This window comes from Didymosphaeria variabile, assembly GCF_027946475.1.
Source record: "Didymosphaeria variabile strain IMI 356815 chromosome Unknown scaffold_8, whole genome shotgun sequence".
NCBI lineage: Eukaryota > Fungi > Ascomycota > Dothideomycetes > Pleosporales > Didymosphaeriaceae > Didymosphaeria > Didymosphaeria variabile.
In genome coordinates this window covers 3018871-3037669 of record NW_026611627.1, presented here as the reverse complement: position 1 = coordinate 3037669, position 18799 = coordinate 3018871, and the positions used below count along the sequence as shown (strand labels likewise).

The window sequence follows — 18799 nt, the reverse complement described above, 5'->3', positions numbered from 1 at the left end:
CTCGTCTCGAAGGCAATCTCGCATCCGCAGACCTACTCCTCTGCTCCTCCCTTTTCTCCTCCCCATTGACACGTCCTCGAAGCATCGCCCGCTTGAAGTACCGTTCAAACACCATATACCTGAAGCTCTTGAAGAAGCTGTGCGGGCTTGTCGTGGGGATGGACGGGGTTGGTAGATCTGCTGGGACGTCATTTCTGCTGGCGTTGCTCACCGACGCTTCGCTGAGGTATTGCACTTCGCTCCGATGTCGTCGTGTCGGCTGTGTAGGAAACAAACCCGGTCTCCCGTTCGACGGCCCAGACACAGGTACACCTGTAATTGAGACTCGTCCGCCTGTAGCCGCGTCCTCCGCACCTCCATCGCGATCTTTCCGCTTCGACAGACGCTCTTTTACGGGCTCCCGTCTCCCACGCTGCACCGCCGGTGGCGTCTCACACAGTTCACTCCCACCTCTCCACCGTCCCACGCGCATAATCTTCCCCTCCACTTCCCCAAGCCACCTCCTCCTCTCAAGACTACTCCTCTTCCGAGTCCCAACACCCATTGCCTTTTCCCTCTCTGTCGCCCGGTTACGTTCACTGCCACCGCCCCCATTTCCCGTCCCATATCCCTCTCTCCCATCCCCATCCCGTTCCGTTCCTCTACCTCCCCCTCCTCTTCAGTCAAAACCCCAAACTCCTTACCACACCCCCACCACTACCCTACACTCCTTATACCTCTCCCCCACACTTACCCCCCTCGCGCGACGACAAACAGCCTCCCTGTGCCGCTGCCTAATGTGCAGACTAGCTGGTTTACGCGAGGCGAGAAGGAGGGCTATCTCCTGGCGCAAGCGTTCTTCTTGTAATCTTTTTTCGTGAAGTTGTAGTGCCTGTTGTTGTAGTGCCTGTTGTTGTAGTTGTAGTTCCTTATCACTAACGGTGGCGAAGTGGCCCACAGTCTGGGAGGTGAGAAGGGGCGGGGTATGCAGATGAGCTTGAGCTTGGGACGGTGATGGTAATGGTGGTGATGTATCTGACATGGCACTCGCGGGCGGGCTGAGAGACGCCCCGTAGAAATGGGATGATGTCTGTATTGTTGAGACGTTTGGGAAGTTCTCTTCCAAGGTAAGCGGGACAGCTGTCTTGCGCGGGTGTATTAGCATATTGTGGGTGAGTCTACAGCCGTGGTTCACCACGGTTTTGTTGGGCCTCGCGACTAAGAAGTGCAAACGGGCATCATCACATTGCACCAGTGGGCCCCGCTACTGGCTACACATGCACCGCTCGATTCGGATTGGACGATTTGATATGGTCAAAGCTAGATTTGAGTCTAGGAATTCCCTGTCTGCGCCACAGGAGGCAGGTGCAATGCTTCCCTCAGCACAGCTTCGGCGGTAGCAGGCTCCACCGTTCCCTCAGCACTACGCGCCATCATCTGCCCCACGAACCACTTGATCTTGCCAAGCTGCTGCTTCTTCACAATGTCGTTCGCCATGTCTGCCTTCTCTTCCACCAAGCTCTGTGCAAGGTCAAGATACTCGTCGTGCGTCAGAGGTCGCAAAACCAAATCTTCGTCGGTGATGATCTGCTCCACAGAACGGGCATCGCCTTCGAATTTTATCAAGAGAAGCCGTTTCGCAGTGGACCCGGTGATTTGCTTGCGCAGTGTATGGGCGACGATGGACGCAAGCTGGTCGGCGGATACCTTGGTTGCGGACCACTCTTCGTTCTTGAAGAGGGCTCCAAGCTCCATGAGAACCCTGTAGAGCGACATTAGTAAGACATGTAAGGGGCTGTTGAGGTTAGGCTCACCAATTCCCAGCGACCTTGCCCAGTCGGGCTAGCACTTCTGGTTGCCCAGAGAAGGTGTTTCGTAGGTGTTCAACAACATCAAAATAGAAGTCCAACCTGTCACCGTCGTCGAGGAGAATAAGCGTATTGGCATCTTTGGCTGTCAATCCATAGGTAGTACCGTCGACCAGAGTGCTGACTGTCTCATCCGAGAGGGCGGGCAACGTCTGTCGCAAGTGGTCGACGAGATCCTGTCCAACGAAAACCGGCGCAATGTCAGGATCCGGCATGTATCGATAGTCAATCTCGCCTTCTTTGCCTCGCAACCGCCTCGTTGTCTTGCTGCCCAGTGTCCATCCTCGCGTCTCGCCCTCCACAACGCCGCCGTTCTCGATGAGGTCGATTTGGCGGTCGCGCTCTGCAATAATGGCGTCTTCTATGGCCTTCACACTGGCCAAGTTTTTGATCTCTGTTCGCTGCCCTAATTGACCCACTCCATGGTATGAGTGTGTGTTGTTTGACGGGTCCCTATCTTTCTCTTTGACCGAGACATTGACATCGGCACGCAGTCCGCCCATCTCCATGCCGGCTGTGACAGCGTTCACTGCCCTCAGGATTGTCTGTATCTTTCGCACGAATACCGCCGCGGTAACAGGATTATGAAGTTGTGGAAGGGAGATGATCTCGATCAGGGGGTGCGACACGCGATTGAAATCGAGGAGGTGGGTCGACGGCGGTTGTTGAACGGTTTTGGCGGTATCTTGCTCCATCTGAACTTGTTTGATACCAATTGTGACAGGCCCATCTTCTGGAGAGGCGCCGGCGGGGAAATCGTGAGGATAGAGGGTAATATGACCATCTTTGGCGAATGGTTCTGTAATCTGTTAGGCTAAAGATGTCGCATGCAAAGTCAAAAGGCTCACCATAGTATTGTGTAATCTGATAACCTGAAGGCTGATCTTGGTAGAAGTAGTGCTTCCGGTCGAAGCTGCTTCTATGCTGAATCTCACAGTTGAGCGCTAGAGCTGCGCGCAAAGCTGGCAGCAGTGTTTCCTTCTGGAAGTGTGGCTGGGTGCCAGGGAATGCGGTATCGAATAGTGCTACATGCGTATTTGGTGTGGCGTTGGCAGATGTTGCAGCTCCGGAGAAGAGTTTCCTGGCAGTGTTAAGCTCAGCGTGGATCTCAATGCCGACCGTAAGCTCCCATTTCTCCAGCCGGGGATCCTGAGCTTTAGAAGAATTCCTCGATGATCCTGAAGCCGCGCGATTGTCTTTCTTCTTCTTTTTGGCGGCGTCTTTGAGCGCTTTACGAAAAGGCGCATCATCAGTCGGTGGTTGTGTGGTGGCTGTCTGGATTGACCTCGCCCTGGGAATCCGATTGTGAGCCAATGGCAGGCTTCTTGCGCGGCGCAAACATGACTGGCAGATGTACGAATGTTTTTTAAGCAACACAAGAACCCCACGAGGATTTCTGGCGAGCATTGTATGAAGCTTGCGGTCGGCAGGTACAGAGAGATCGACATTCGCGCGCCGCGTCCGTGCGCTTTCCGTTTCGCCCGGAACCAGTTCCGACGTCCAACATTCTTCGGTCCCTGTGCCATGACACTCGCGAAATTGTCGCGTGGCTTTGTCAGGCTTTGAGACGCCGTATAATCCTGCGGATCTTCGCCTTGAAGCGTAGGATGAGTGTGATCTTTCTCTGCCCCAGACGATGTGTCGTTGGCGTAGCGCTGCATCCTGAGCTTGAACTTGGCCGTAAACCCCTAAAGGCGCCGGTGTAGTCTTTCTCAGATGATGAATCAAGCTGTTCATCATCGAGCCACGAGGCGCGAGTCGAGACAAAGGTAGGAGCGTGGACGTAAATTGGCGCATTGACCGAGATGTTGTAGTACGTCGGCTGGAAAGGGATCCCTCTTCCTCCACCAGCATTATAGAAGTTTACCATTCGAGGGTTGCGGCGCCTCGTTGTCCGGTTGTTTGCACAGACGTTTACGGACGAGAGTCCACAGCTTCCTGAACCTGTCCCTATATCTCTCCCAAGCGTCCTGGTCCCCAATCCTTTTCTGCTGGCCTACGGGAGAGACGAAGGTTCCAGGGACAACGTATGTGCCGGGCCAGTGACTGAAGTCAGGCTCTGGGCGTTGCGAGCTGGCCGTCGACGAGCGTCTGCTTGCTCTTCTGCTCGACATCCGGTCCCGTATTCGTGGACGTTGCGTCCAGGCAACGACTTCGCTCTTCGTTCGAGTGACTACTTATCCTGTGAAACCCTGGCTGTACTCCGTCGAGGTCCTTTCAGATGGCCCTCGCTTCGACAGGTACCTTTCTCAGCCTGGCCTTGACAAAGAAGATCGCGACCTTCGCCTTTGCTTTGTTCTTGCCGTGCTTCAACTTCTGCTTCCTCTTGTGCCAACGCAATGGATCTTTGGGACGTGTCGAACGGGAAGATGTAGTAAACACACCGGTCGCACCACCGTCACCACCGTGACCAATGCCAGCAGATCCGCAGTCGCCTGCAGATCCACAATCCCCACCTCCTGCACAACCGCCGTCAGTCATGCACACCCAAGCGTCTGCACTTGAATCGATCGATTCACTGAGATTGAGAAACCACAGAAGTAGTCTGATGGGAGAAACAGTAACAATTGAATAGACAATAAGACTGTCGTTTAGCAAATGGCCGAACGGAGAATGGTGTACGTAGGTAGGAGATGAAGGCGAAAGCGGGAGGTTACGTGTTTGTCTGGCAGGGTAGAGGGACGTTTCGGGACGCAGACCCGTATCGCGACGTGGGCAGTGACGTTGAGAGAGGAATGGGTGGCAGGTGCAAACATGTGGGAGAAGGAGCCACTGAAGGACGATTGTTGCACACACCCAATATGTAGTAGCACTGAGGCATGCGGAGGAGATAAACTTCATACTGCGGAGGCCGAGCTGTTAGCACTTGTGTTGTTCTTGACATTTTGGAATGCTCAAGGGACGACGGATTTGGAGACATGATGTCAATTGCTGTTGCATTTTTACACAAATCCCCGCCAAAATGTCTGCTCTAGAAACGGAGCAAGCTCACGAATCGAATCCCCACCCCTCCATGCACACGCTCATAAATGCTCGGTATGCGTAACTATAACACAAGAAAAACGGGTATTGTTTGTTGAAGAAGACATAGATGACAAAGGAATGTAAGAACTTGGACAGCCCTTAGAAAGTGTTATGCCTTGTAAGTCGGGTGGTGTCCGAGGAAGAATCTTCTTTTAAATGATATGATATGATATAGTTTGCTGCGTCCGTAAAGTCGTTGTTCGAATCGGGTCGGTGCCCGTATCTTCGTCCATGGTGTGTCTGTGCCGCCAAGGGCCCGAGACAATGCCGTGTCCCGCAGTGCATGTGGCATAGTCGTACCAGGCACGCACGCGTGTGTTGTATGTCGTTGGTGTAACATTAGGAGCCGGTTCTATTGGCTCGTCTTGCGTGCCCACGCGCTCTTCGCCCTCGCGTTGAAGCCTCCCCACGAGCGGCGTTTCCCTCCCTCATGTCCCCTCCGGTAGCTCAATGTGAGGAGCACTCTATGCACGGCCAGTGGCAGAGCGACCGAACTCCTTCATGCGGACAGAGGGGATCTTGGATAGGCGTCGGTTGGCGGTAGCCGTCGAGCTTGTGGAGGAAGTAGGCGACGAGGCGCTGATGTACTCGCCATCGACGTACTGGGCATCGCTGATAAAAGTGGTACGCTTCTCGCGGCGGGTGTAGCGCTGCTCGAGGCGGTAGAGCTCAAGTCCTGGTCGCGGTTAGCTATCGCGTCACCTCAAGCACCGGGTCGCGTGCGCCGGAGCGCGGCGGTAAACATACTCGCTTGAAGCTTGTCGAAGAAACCCATTTCGTATTATGTTATGTAGAGAACGTGGGCGTTTGAAGTCGATTGTAGGAGGTCTGAACGGGCTGCAGTCGTATATGCTACGCGGCTTGCAGGGAGCTGGGGAAAATCAAGATCTGACGCAGTGACAGTATCGGCTGCAAGGTTCCCGGACGATCTCCAGACGATGGGCTCTATTTCTGGCAGGGCGACAACACTGGGCAACGTGGACGACGCGACGACGGTAGAGAATGAATGTGGAGTGTAAAGCGGTCGCGGAAAGCAGAGGGGCAGGAACGATCGGAGGATAAGGGCTGGATAGCGAAGAGCATGCAGCAGCGCAGCAGGCTTAAGCAGGGGTAGATTGGTCTGGACGGTTGGGATTCGTGCATGCCACGCCATTTCTCGCCGGCGCAAGCCTTCTCGAATCGCTGGAACGCCGCTTGCCTGGATCCAGCCCTACTGCCGGCTCCACGCTCGCAAACGCGCCATTTGTGCCCCAGCTCCGTTTGTGACAGCTGCCGGCCGCACCGCCGACGTGAGACGCTTCTGCCGAGATGCCTCAATGGGCAGGTGGACATGCACAACCATCACTTTTCTTCCATCGCCAACACCTCCCTCCTGCACATCGGGCGTGGCGACGCTGTACCTGCCGTTCATCAACATGCGGCGCCCCGCCCGAGTCAGTTGCCACGTTATGAGCAACCTCTAGCCGCATCCGAGCACCCAGAACGTGCCGCTGCTCGGCACAGACGCTTGCTCCAGGGGTGCATTGACGTCCTGACATCAAAAAATGGCCCTACAGGCCCGCTGCCGAGGATTGGAGGATAAACAGGGCTCCCGTCAATGCGCATCACGAAACGCCACTACGCTATGCGAACGACAAGCTGGGAACATGTTGCATTTTAGGGTATTCTATAATTATGTGGCTGGCATGGCAGTCTCTCCCCGCAGCCTCGTTTGGCTTCCTTAGCCGTGCCGGTTAGAACCGTTGTGTGCTCGTGCTTCTATGTACTATGCCGCTCAGACGCCGTGACTGATGCTTCGAACGTGGTGGCATAGGCTCTATCCATGCTCATGGTTTGGTGAAGGGAAAAATGCAAATGCTGTGTCCTCAGATCCTGGATTCGGGCACCGCACCGTCGACTACAGCAATGGCACCGACGTTGCCTGCATCTGCCGACCCGTTAAGTAGGGAGATGCAAGAGATGACGTCGGACGGTTCGAGGAGATGCCAGCTTGCCAGTGTCTGTTTGGAGCTGGCCCCAACAGTGACAGAGAAGACGTGGTCTACAGGCAGCTCTGACGACCGCAACGATCGGAACATATCTGCAATGGTTAGGAAACTATGACAGCGAGAGTAACAAGTCAACTCACCTTCGTCTGTGAAGTCGTCCCCAAGACAGAGCACAAACTCAGGAGGCTCTGCGCCGTACGCTTCCACGAGCCTCTTCGCGATTTCGCCTTTGTTGACGAACCGTGGGCGGACCTCCAGGTTTGCTTTACCCGTCATCACCTCCACATCGTACTTCTTGCCAACGGTGTTTTCGAGGTGCTTTTGGCACTCGCGCGCCTGGAAAGCACCCCACTCTGGATCTGCGAGCCGGTAGTGCCAGGTAAGAGCGATCTTCTTAGTCTCAACGAAGGACCCTATGAAATGTTAGACGCGAATGCTACCAAATAACGGGTTACTTACCTGGGGTCTTGTCCGCGTAGTGCTGGAAGACCTCAGCCACCTCCGACCGCCAGCTCATGTCTGTCTTTTCAGTGAGGTTTTCCCAGTCATTCGAACCTGGATGGCGCATGAAGCTACCGTGCTCGGCGCTCAGTCCAAGCTCGGTGATGTGTCCCATCCATTCATCGAGGAAGGCTTGATCTCTACCGCTGATAATCCAGACACTGTTCGCAGGATCCGCAGCAAGCGTCTTAAGCGTACGGGTCACGCGATCGGAAGGTATCGCCGCTCCCGGGTCTTTGACAATGGGAGTTAAAGTTCCATCGTAATCGAACATGAAGAGCCGCTTCTTAGAATCGCGGTACTGTTGCAGCAGCTTTGCTCTGTCAAGGGCCGGCGTCGCAAATGATTGATCGAATGAGGACAAGTTGGTCATCAGCCTCTTCAAGAAATTGTTGCACCATGACTGAACGTTATTCGAAATCACGTATTCGTACAATTTCTCGAAGTCCTTCTCGCGTTGCTCCTGCGACATCGTCAATGCATTGTTGATCGCCTCCGCAACACCGTTGAAGTCCCAAGGGTTGATGTGAATTGCACCGCCGAGTGAGCCAGCGGTTCCAGAAAATTCGGAGAGAATCAACGGGCCGCAGTTGTCCTTTTTGGGAGATAACATATTCGAGACTGGTGGTGTTCATGCCATCGCGGACGCTAGTGATCAAACCAACGTCGGCGAGTCGAAGTAGAGCAAAGTACTCTTCCCGCTCCAAATATTGAGGGAAGTGCCTCACTGGTGTAAAGCTAAGCGAACCATAGACCCCGTTGATCTTAGCTACGAGGTCCGAGAGTTTGTTCATCATCTTTTCGTCATCGTTGGCTTTCTTATCAGCTTGGATGCTGCTGGGACTCGTTACTTGGACAAGAACAACCTTATCGCGCCATGCTGGATACCGCTCGAGGAACAGTTCAAACGCTTGTAGCTTCTGCAGCACGCCCCGAGCTGCATCGAGCCTATCACGTCCGATAATGATCTTCTGGTCCGGGTACATGGCTTTGATGGCCTTGATTTTCTCCTCGATAACTGGATCCCCAAAGGCTTGCTTTTGTGTGGAGGCTGCATTGATACCAATAGGGAAGACATCTACTGCAACGTGAGCTCCGTACGCATCGACACCAGCTGAGGAAGAGTCGAAGCCAAGGATACGCGTGCAGCACGACGAAAAGTGCCGCGAGTAGCTGTACGACTGAAATCCGATCATGTTGGCTCCCAAGACGCCTTCGAGAATCTCCTTTCTCCGACTCAGGCAACGGTAGAACTCGCTACTGGGAAACGGTACGTGAAGGAAGAAACCGACGTAGATATTGGGGAGGCGTTGGCGAAGAAGGCTGGGAAGCAGGAATAGGTAGAAGTCGTGAACGATGATAATGTCGCCTGGTTTATAGAGCTCCAAGATCCGGTCTGCGAAAAGCTTGTTCATGCGGTAATAGTCAGCCCATGACTTGCGAGCGGCTCTGCCATCGGCTGGCTCGTTTTGCTTGTAGTGGCACAGGGTGTACAACTCGTGTTCAGCATATGTGCGCCACCGGCCCTGATCTTTCAGAATGACTTCATCGGTCTTCTCGTCCCATTCGTCAGGCAGCCAAACGGGCACAATCTTGCCTCCGTGATCGCGCTCCAGCTGCTTCTCCAGACGTCCTCGGTCTTCGCGACCGATTCGCAAGCCCTGCTCTTGTGGGGGAGCCGGCGGAGGTGCGCCATCGATTGGTACTGGAGCAGCAGCCTTGTTGCCTGATGGTAGAAGTGCAGCATCCGCCTCCTCAGTGGTCTTCTTGCGCATCTCACCAGTCCACCCCACCAGAGTATGGTTCCATGGAGACGAAGATGATGCGAGGTAAGAGAACGAGTCGAAGAGCGCAGACGTGCCACGTCGAGGTAGTAAGTCAAAATCCTGACCTGGGGCGTAGGCAATATTGTACGGCACAGCGAATGTTGCGCTGATGATACGTCCGCTGAGATTTAGCTCAGGGTGGGCAGCGCGAGGGTCGACATCGGCCAGGTCTTGCTTGTACGATGTGGATGGGTCTTGCACCCCGCTGAGCCTTCGCAGCAATTCCTCTCCAGATTTCGCGCCGGCTGCGGCCTCGGTCGGAGAAGATGCCCGGTCCTCTTGCTTTGGAGCAAAGTAGGAATTGGCGCTCCAGGACGGGCCAGGTGTGACATTGTCTGGGTCAAAGGGCAGTTTGTTGTCCTGCTGACCACTCGTAGGGTTTGTGTAGGCGGAGTGGCCGGACAAGTGCACACCAGGTGTTACAGGAACATCGGTGATAGCGGGTTGGAGCGCGGGGTGCGACTTGTGGGAGGACTCGTCGACTGGCTCGGGCTCTCCGTGTGCTGGTCGCGTAGGAGCCATGTTCTACGCAAGCGTCGATGTCAGGCGCTGCGTGCCAGGTCAGTGACCGCAATGGTAGATTCGCGGGGCGGTATCGCGATGGCCAGGAGATCGCATGAGGCGCGAAGTAAACAGATGGCAGCAGGGCAGAGTTTGCAAAACTGTGCCTCAATCGTAGCAAGCTTACCTGGGAGGTGGCGCCTTTGTAATGGCAGGAAGTGAAGGAGAGGCGGCCGAACCGTGCCTGGTGTTCAATGGGCGTGGTGGGGTGTTTGGAACAACAGCGCGGGACAGGCACTTGAAGCAGGCCAGGGCGTGCTTTAACAGTACGTCAGTCGAGCGTCGCGGAGCTTGGGCCAGGGTTAAGAGTGCTTTATTAAATGTGCACGCTGCCTACATGACCCACTATTGCACGGCGACGGCTGCACGTTCTCGAGGACTTTTTCGTGAGGTTATGTCCTGATGACGTAGTTGGCCCTGCCCGCGCTCAGGTACCTTGGGAAAAGCGATAGGCCTAGGCCCGGACATATTATGGTGATCTGCCTTTCCTCTGCGACAACCATCGCAGTGAGTTGCGACAGGCGACACTACAGCAAGTGATAGAAGGACAAAATGCGTCTACAAACGGGCACCTGGAGCTTCTTTCACAAGCCTGCTGTGAAGCTTCAAACAGCGGGCTACGCGGGGCTTGACCAGGCTTACTGCCGGATGCTTGTAAGGCGTCGAGATGTTTCTCTTGATGTCCACAGGGCCAACATCAGGCCATCCGAGGAACAGGAACAGGCAGATGCTGCCCGCGGCCATACAAGAACGCGCCCGCACCGCGTCTTAGCCTACCCGAAGCGGTGTAGCGTCTTGGCTGCACGGTGAGTGCCGCGACATCGCAATTGTGAACATGCATCGTGAGATACCACGACCGCAACCAATTGGCCTATGACCCTGCCCGCCATCCTCGCAGCGGGATGCCCATGAAGCTCCATCACGCGCGGCCGATTTGCCGCGCTCCGAATTGCTTCTCTCCCTCGGTCCTTCTGTACCAGTATTTTATCTCCCCATACAATGCCGCCCACCAGCAGCGCTTTTCTTCGTCTGCGCCCTCACCCGAAGCAGCTGAGGATGGGCCGTCCAACAGGTCCTCGGAAAGCCCGGATCATACAGTGGCAACCATAGCGGCTCAAGCGATACCTAGTTCCCCTGCACAAACGAAGATCCGATTCCACGACAACAAGGAAATTCTAAGACGTAAGACGCCGCGGGAGTTGGTGGACGCTGCGGGAACGAAGGCAAAGCCCCCGAACCTGGTGAAGAAGGGCGCCCGTCCGTTGAACGCCTACAACTCCGAAAAAAATGTCGAGCAGCTGCTGCTGAAGGCCAAACTTGCTGTCGATGATGGTGAAGAGTACAGAGGGGAACTTGTAAAACCCTTTGCATCGCCTGTATTCATTCCGGAGCAAATGTTCCCCTGGTCTGCGAAATCTTCGCAGTCAAATTTAGACGCCATGTCCAGGTATGGAATCACTGTGTCACTAAAGAGCTTTGCTGATGGCGGTGCTTACAGGCTCAATCGGGAGATTAACGACTTCTACGAGTACGCGAAACCTAGTCGAGCAGAATTGTTTGCGCGGAAAAACGTCGTTGAGCAGATTCGCGCCGATGTGCGCCAGCGCCTACCGCACCACATCCTCGAAGTGTTTGGTTCCGAGCGAACAGGGTTGGCGCTCGCACTTTCCGACATTGATCTTCGACTCGTCAACCGCAGAGACTTGCATCAAAAATCGGACAAGCCACCGACACCTGAGCAGCGGAAGAGTCTGTTGAAGGACTTATACAATCTCCGCTACAGGGTTTTTGGTGACAGAAGCCGTAAATATATCATGCCGGTGCTGCGGCACTCCCGGTATCCCTTGATCAGTTTGCTGGATCGTGGTTCGGGTCTCGACGTACAGATCGTGTCGTCCAACAGTACGACTAGGCAGAGAGAATTCATACAGCGATACATGAATGAATACCCCTACCTTCGACAAACATATGCGGTAATCAAGACCATGTTCGACCAACGCGGGTTTTCAGACGTCTTCCGAGGAGGTTTTGGATCATACCCTCTCTTCATGATGATAGTCGCAAGCCTGCAGAACGAAGCAAACCAGCGGAGAGATGCCGCTGGCGCTCTTGTGAACTTCCTGTACTTCTGGGCGAACTTCAAGACCCACGAGCACGGAGTCTCGATTGCTCCCCCCGAGTACTTCGACAAGAAAGAGAATCCAATTCTCACCGACACCTTGAAGTCGAAGCTGAGCGTATGTCTATTTTGCTTATCTTAGACCTAATAACACATGCTAAAAAAACCTTTAGTCTCGAGCCTCGAAGCGTAAACCAGACTACATACTCACCCTGCGCGACCCCGCCGACGAAACGAACGACTTGGGCTACAAAGGCTCGGTCATCCTACATCTCCAATACACCCTCCGTCACCTCACAGCCCGCATGATCACGAACCTCAACGCAAACAACAGACCTAGCCTTTTGGCCCCGCTAGTAGGCGAAGTGTACGGCCGGGACCGCCATCGACGCGAACACCTCGCCGCACACGGCTCCCGGATACAGCAGCAGGTCGAGAAGTCTCTTGCCGCAGCCGCAGCCGCAAGGAACACCCACACGGAAAAGCACGATGCAACGTCCACGCAACAGACGGCACAGGAAGACCCCACGGCGCAGCTAGAAACCGACGTCCACGGCTTCCTAGCCGACAACACAGACTCTCCAACCGACCCCCCTCACTCCCAGCAGCAAGACCGCATCCCCATTGGATCCAAAGTCTCCATCGCATACAAACAAACCAACCAACGTGGAATGTTCTTCACCGCCCCCAACGGGACGCCTGCCAAAGATGTCACGCCTGCACATTCTCCGGCCGACGTGCAGGCGCAAGTCGAAGATGTACACGAGACCAGGACGCATGGTGCGCAGCAGGAGACAGGCCGGTTGCCGAAGGTGGACACTTAGGGCTGCGGGGATGGGTAGCGTGGGCGCGAGGATGTGATGGGAAATGTAAGATAGGAGAGGAGGGTATCTAGAACTGGGGGCATATGTATTGTTGGGTAGACGGACAAAGGGCTAGACGCCTGCACAGCGTTCGTGGCATTTAAGCGGACGAGTCTATGTAGGATATCACATGTCCGGCCGTGCAGCTCCGTGACGAGAGAAATGGATCGAGTTCCATAATCTAGGAGACCCGTGAAATCATAGACGACATGGCTTACCTATCGGTCCACTCTGCGAAGTTCAATACTGCCCGATAGCGAACACACATGCAGTTGTTCCAGTGCCTGCCTCCTCCAGACCATACAAGTTCACTACATCACATTCACAGGGGCCAGCAGAAAAAACGTATGGTCTAGTCATGCGATTCCGATCCCTCACGCCTATAAACAAAACCCACGTATGCATCATGGGAAAGTAGTAACAAAGGAACACCTATTGAGTGAACAATGAAAGACCGCCGACCGTGCTCAGAAGGCAGTCGCATGGAAGCTCCCGTCCTGTGTCCGCCATGTCCGTGCATCCTCTCGATCCCTTCTCGCAGCCGTGCCGTCTCGCATCGTGAACCGTGATATATCCGTCAGCACCATCCCTAGATCGCATACTTCCGGGTCCACTCCCTGGCCGTCGACTCGTAGCGCGACCGGTCGGTCTTGTACACGTGTGCGATCTCGGGGACGAGCGGGTCGTCGGGGTTGGGGTCTGTCAGCATGGAGCAGATGCTCAGTAGGACTGGGTAAGGTTAGCATATCAGTCAAAATGCCATATTGCCTGTAGGCGGAGAGAAACAGCGTCCTAAGGCGAAGGTAATGGTGTCGACGTACCCTTGCTGATGGTCAAGGCTGGACTCCACTGGTCTCGCAGAATATCCAAGCAGATGCTGCCGTTTGAGTTGATGTTGGGGTGGTAGATCCGGGTGGTGAAGTTGACCTTCGGAGGCTTGAAGGGGTAGTCGGTGGGGAAGTGGATCGCGAGGAAGAAGACGCCGCCTGAGTACGGTGAGTCGCTCTGTTGCGCGTGTTAGCGTCATCATCACCTGGTGACGGGTTGTGGCGGGGCCTAGCAAGTAGCGAGCCGCGAGAGTTGTCTGAGTGTACGTACAGGACCCATGATGGTTGCTTGCCAGTGGAACTATAGCCTCGTTAGTCGATGTTCTTCTTTGCGTCGTGGTCTCGTTGCGGCGAGGACAGCGACGCCGCCGCCTCAGCCGCAGGTTCATGAGGGTGTGACGTACCAGGTCATCTCCGATGGGACCGGCGCTGCATGACGAGGGAGGGTCACTGTAGTCTCAGTTAGTTCAGCGTCTGGATCGCAGCATCGCAGGGCTGCTGCAGATGTATACAGAGACTCGGTCGCCCCGCACTGCGGGCTGTCATGCGAGCAAACAGGCGGGCAGGACGGCGGGGAGGGCGGGCAGCACGTACCGGCCCAAGTCAGTGAGCTCCTTGTTGATACGTTTAAGGGCCATGGCTATGTGTGTGGTGTACGGGTACGGGTGGTGGTATTATTCGTGAAGTCAGAGAGTGTTGGTGGTTGTTTGAAGAAGAGAAGTGGGCTGCAAGAGAGTTAGCGCTTGATCCCGGACCCAAGCCTGTGCCACGAGCGTATCAGCGGAAGGCACCCGCCCCCGCTACTGAACGTACCTGTGAGTCTCTCTTACGTTGCTGGCTGGAAGGCAGGACGTGTGGCTGAAAGGTGCTCAACGATGAACAGGGCAGTAGAGTGTGCGACAAAGACAGCGGCCAGTGTGTTATATCACGTATCTCGAATATGGTTGAGGCGCGGCCGAGACAGGACAAACCAAACCAGCCGTCACAGCCCGCAAATTTATTCACCGACGTCCTGACCGCTGCGCATTGCGGCAAGTGGCGACTCATCGAAGGCGGAAGAAGGTCTAGCGGCCGCTGGAAGGCTGACTTTCACCCTGCGCACGTCTCTTACTAATATATTGGTGATGCTGCTCTGCTTCCACTCACCACCTGACAAACACTGGACATCACGGCTGTTGTAAACGGCTTCAGTCTCACGGAGTTTCGAAACGACTCGCATGCATCATTTCCTATTTCTATCACGCCTCTGCATGCATGACATACGTCCACGACAGCTGCAAGCCAACGCTTGTGGCTACATGTTACGGTACACAACTGAGATTCTGCGGCTGTCATTGACCAGTAAACATAGTACGCGCGGACCACAGTGGCGGCAGCCCCTTCTGATGAAGAGCCACCATACGGTTTCGAAGCACAACTTTAGGCTCTATAAAGTGGGTCACCCTAGGGTAACGATTCCTACATATCACTTTCCCAGTGTCCTTCACTGGCAAGTCCATGAAAGCCAAGTTTAGCAGAATGCTTGGATGCCAGTGATTGCTCTGCCCAGGATTAAGGCTATGACCGGTCAGCATGCGCCCAACATCGCGCAATAGGGTACTCACAGTGGATGTCACTCTGTCCTTCGTACGTCTGGGTCACGAACAGATTCGCCACGTGTCTGCCAATACCATACTCATCGCTCACAGCGTTGCCACCAAACACTTCCTGCAGCCTGAACTTGAGTTAGCCGACTCCTTTCGCCAAAAGCATATGCATGTAAACTTACGCTCGCGCGTTGATAAGTGCTCGGTCGCAGTTCTGGCGCTTAATCATGGAGATCATCTCGGGTGCTGCCTTGCCCTCATCCTTCAATCGTCCAACCTGGTAGGCTGCGAGAATACCGTATGCGGCATCCGTCGTCGCATCCGCCAGCTTCTTCTGCACAAGTTGATACTTTGCAATCGGGTTGCCCTTGAACTGCTTCCGCTCTAAAGAGTACTCTCTTGCTCTTGAGATACAGTCCTCCAGTGCACCGATGGTTCCCCAAGCAATACCATATCTCGCAGAGTTCAAACAGCTAAATGGACCCCTAAGACCTTCTACTTCTGGGAACATGTTGGCTTCGTTCACCGGACATTCGTCCAATTGAATCATTCCAGTGATAGAAGCTCTAAGCCCGTTCTTGTTCTTGATAGGTGGGGTTTCGAGTGTCCCAGGAGGACACTGGTCACGCTCGATCACAAACCCGCGGATCTTGCCCGTGCTCTCCAGCTTCGCCCATACAAGAAGCACATCGGCAATTGGAGAATTGGTGATCCACGTCTTCGACCCAGAAAGAAGATAAACCCCCTTCTTCGACGGATGCGGTTTCGCCACAGTCTCCATGGATCCAGGATCAGAACCGTGGTTCGGTTCCGTCAAGCCGAAGCATCCCAGGAGTTTACCTTTGGCCATCTGTGGGAGGAGCCTCTCTTTGAGCTCCTCAGTTCCAAATTCTTCGATGCCGCCCATGGCGAGCGCGCTTTGCACAGAGTAGCCGGACCGGTACCCTGAGTCGACTCTCTCGACTGCTCGTGTGATCAATCCGGAAGCAACGCTGCTGACGCCTGCACAGCCGTAGCCTTGAATTGTTGCTCCTAGAAGACCTAGTTCGCCCATTTCCGTGAGTATTTGTCTGTCATATTCCTCTTTCCGATAGGCGTCTGCATCGTTGCATTAGTGGTGCTTTGTTTCCCAAGGCGAACACCGAATTACCTAGCACCCTCGGCAACATGCGTTCTTGACAATATGACTCTGCGGTCTCGGCAATGGCGAGTTCCTCTTCTGTATAGTTGTTGGCGACGTTGAGAGGATCCTTCCAGTCAAATGATACAGGTGCGTGTAAGTGGCGCTTTCCTCCAATTGCAGCGCGGTTTATAGAGGCCAATTGCCTTACAGCTTGCCGACAGACTGGTTTAAACATGATGTACACTTGAAAAAAGAAAGGATGCAATGAACAAGCGAGGAATAATATATTGAGTATGTATGAGAGGAAGGATGTCCATATGTAGTTTCGCCCCACCTCGCTCCCGAACATTGCCATGGGCCGCGGCTTCTTTGAGAGCTAACGACGTGTCGGCGAAAGGGAAGCTTTGGCCGACACATACGCCCTAGACGCTTCCGAGTAATGATGAGCCCTACAATTACATCTCAAGTAGGAAAATTGATAGGCATCACGTCTCGTGAATTCTTTGCTATTGACTGCACGTGTACCGACCCCAATCTGAACCCTGGCTGGGGAAATGCTTGTTCAATGCCAAACAATGTAGGGCTGAAAGTGGTTGGCGGGTGATCTCGCGTCGCGCGTCTGGGACGTGACGTCGACGCACCTCGCCCAGCCCTCGCCCACCACAACCGCGTCTCACTCGCAAATAATCCTCTCCACAAATAAAGAGGTGCTGCAATCAATTCCAAGTCTATCCACGCGCAGCAGGAGCCACAATGGGTATCAAACAACTCTACTCAATCATCAGCGAGAATGCCCCCGATGCTGTCAAGACGGGCGAAATCAAGAACCATTTCGGCCGGAAGGTCGCGATAGTAGGTATACAAATGTATGATTCTAGAGCTTTTGCTTACGCGTGCAGGATGCCTCCATGAGCATCTACAGCTTCCTCATTGCCGTGCGCTCCGACGGCCAACAACTCATGAACGAATCCGGCGAAACTACATCCCACCTCATGGGCCTCTTCTACCGCACCCTCCGCATGGTCGACAACGGCATAAAGCCACTCTACGTGTTCGACGGCGCGCCTCCGAAGCTCAAGTCCGGCGAGTTGGCCAAGCGGTTCCAGCGCAAGACGGAGGCACAGGCAGCACAGGAGGAAGCAAAGGAGACGGGTACTGCAGAGGACATCGAGAAGTTTGCGAGACGGACGGTGAGAGTCACTCGGGAGCACAACGAGGAGTGCCGAAGGTTGCTCAAGCTTATGGGCATTCCGTATATCGTGGCGCCGACGGAGGCTGAGGCGCAGTGTGCGGTGCTAGCGAGGGGTGGGAAGGTGTATGCCGCGGCGAGTGAGGACATGGATACTTTGACTTTCAACGCGCCGATCTTACTCCGACATCTCACGTTCAGCGAGCAGCGGAAAGAGCCGATTCTGGAGATCCACCTCGATAAGGTGCTGGAGGGGCTGGACATGAAGCGAGAGCAGGTACGTTCTCTTATCTTCACCCCGCGACGACTATATACTGACTGCCTATATAGTTTGTCGACCTCTGCATCCTCCTCGGCTGCGACTACGTCGACCCCATCAAAGGCGTCGGCCCCTCCACCGCCCTCAAACTCATCCGCGAGCACGGCACCCTCGAAAATGTCTACGAACACATGAAGACCAACTCGAAATACACCATCCCCGAAGACTGGCCCTTCGCCGACGCACGCGCCCTCTTCCTCGAGCCCGACGTCCGCCCCGCAGACGACCCCGAATGCGACTTCAAGTGGGAAGCGCCCGACGTCGAAGGCCTCGTCAAGTTCCTCGTCGAGGAGAAGCACTTCAATGAGGACCGCGTGCGGAGCGGCGCGAGCAAGCTGCAGAAGAATCTTAAGACTGCGCAGCAGAGTCGGTTGGAGGGGTTCTTTAAGCCGATGGAGAAGACGGCGGAGCAGAAGGCGGGGTTGAAGAGGAAGGCGGAGCAGAAGCTGGAGGAGAAGAAGAAGAAGCAGAAGGCGGATGCGAAGGAGAAGAAGGCGGCTAAGTCGAAGGCGAGGGGTGGGGCGTGAGCGGGGCGTGAGCGGGGAGGCATGAAGCAAGGGAAGTTGAGTGCGTTAGCATATGTATGCGATACTGGGCGGAGTAGCCGGAAAAGGTGGTAAGCAAAAGGATGCATGGGCATATGCGGGCATGCATATGGCGAGCAAGGCGTTTCAGCGGCGTTACTATGCATCTTCCTAAGGAATACCTTAGGGGATGCTCATTGGGTATGGTTCAGCGTTGTCCTTCAACTAGCCGACACGATATGGTTGTGCCCTAGGCTTTTCGACACATACCTAATTCTGAAGATACCAATTTCGCACTTTCAATAGTTAAGCCTACTGAACGTCTGTTTTAAGAGCATACTCTTGTTGTTCACGTACATCAAGACAAGAGAATATGAGAGCACGATAGAAAGTGAAATTTTGCTCTAGGTCCCGGCTCGACTGATCAACTGACATTTATTCAAGAAGACTTAATTTCCTTCATTCTCCCGAGGTAGCACTCTGAACGCTGATGACCACAGTG

General features: G+C 54.6%; 7 protein-coding genes across 7 annotated transcripts; 2 read left to right on the top strand and 5 right to left on the bottom strand.

Moving 5' to 3' along the window:
- Positions 1-1311: 1311 nt before the first annotated feature.
- On the bottom strand, positions 1312-3508 carry N0V89_011239 (uncharacterized protein; the record flags this gene model as incomplete). Its single annotated transcript, XM_056219972.1, has 4 exons — positions 1312-1741; positions 1794-2646; positions 2696-3138; positions 3294-3508. The coding sequence occupies 4 exons, from the start codon at positions 3506-3508 to the stop codon at positions 1312-1314; spliced, it is 1941 nt and encodes a 646-aa protein (XP_056067099.1).
- A 1827-nt stretch (positions 3509-5335) lies between these two features.
- On the bottom strand, positions 5336-5646 carry N0V89_011238 (uncharacterized protein; the record flags this gene model as incomplete). The annotated part of the gene is made up of 2 exons (XM_056219971.1): positions 5336-5547; positions 5619-5646. 2 exons carry the CDS (start codon positions 5644-5646, stop codon positions 5336-5338), a joined length of 240 nt encoding a protein of 79 aa, XP_056067098.1.
- A 1090-nt stretch (positions 5647-6736) lies between these two features.
- TPS2 (threalose-6-phosphate phosphatase) lies at positions 6737-9708 on the bottom strand (the record flags this gene model as incomplete). The annotated part of the gene is made up of 4 exons (XM_056219970.1): positions 6737-6951; positions 7000-7272; positions 7319-7955; positions 8026-9708. 4 exons carry the CDS (start codon positions 9706-9708, stop codon positions 6737-6739), a joined length of 2808 nt encoding a protein of 935 aa, XP_056067097.1.
- A 941-nt stretch (positions 9709-10649) lies between these two features.
- N0V89_011236 (uncharacterized protein) lies at positions 10650-12690 on the top strand (the record flags this gene model as incomplete). Its single annotated transcript, XM_056219969.1, has 2 exons — positions 10650-11984; positions 12040-12690. 2 exons carry the CDS (start codon positions 10650-10652, stop codon positions 12688-12690), a joined length of 1986 nt encoding a protein of 661 aa, XP_056067096.1.
- Positions 12691-13318: 628 nt separating this feature from the next.
- UBC1 (Ubiquitin-conjugating enzyme E2 1) lies at positions 13319-14194 on the bottom strand (the record flags this gene model as incomplete). Its single annotated transcript, XM_056219968.1, has 5 exons — positions 13319-13458; positions 13551-13734; positions 13828-13857; positions 13961-14006; positions 14151-14194. The coding sequence occupies 5 exons, from the start codon at positions 14192-14194 to the stop codon at positions 13319-13321; spliced, it is 444 nt and encodes a 147-aa protein (XP_056067095.1).
- Positions 14195-15066: 872 nt separating this feature from the next.
- N0V89_011234 (uncharacterized protein) lies at positions 15067-16500 on the bottom strand (the record flags this gene model as incomplete). The annotated part of the gene is made up of 4 exons (XM_056219967.1): positions 15067-15113; positions 15161-15270; positions 15325-16240; positions 16293-16500. 4 exons carry the CDS (start codon positions 16498-16500, stop codon positions 15067-15069), a joined length of 1281 nt encoding a protein of 426 aa, XP_056067094.1.
- A 518-nt stretch (positions 16501-17018) lies between these two features.
- On the top strand, positions 17019-18300 carry FEN1 (Elongation of fatty acids protein 2; the record flags this gene model as incomplete). The annotated part of the gene is made up of 3 exons (XM_056219966.1): positions 17019-17117; positions 17165-17731; positions 17785-18300. 3 exons carry the CDS (start codon positions 17019-17021, stop codon positions 18298-18300), a joined length of 1182 nt encoding a protein of 393 aa, XP_056067093.1.
- Positions 18301-18799: the final 499 nt, after the last annotated feature.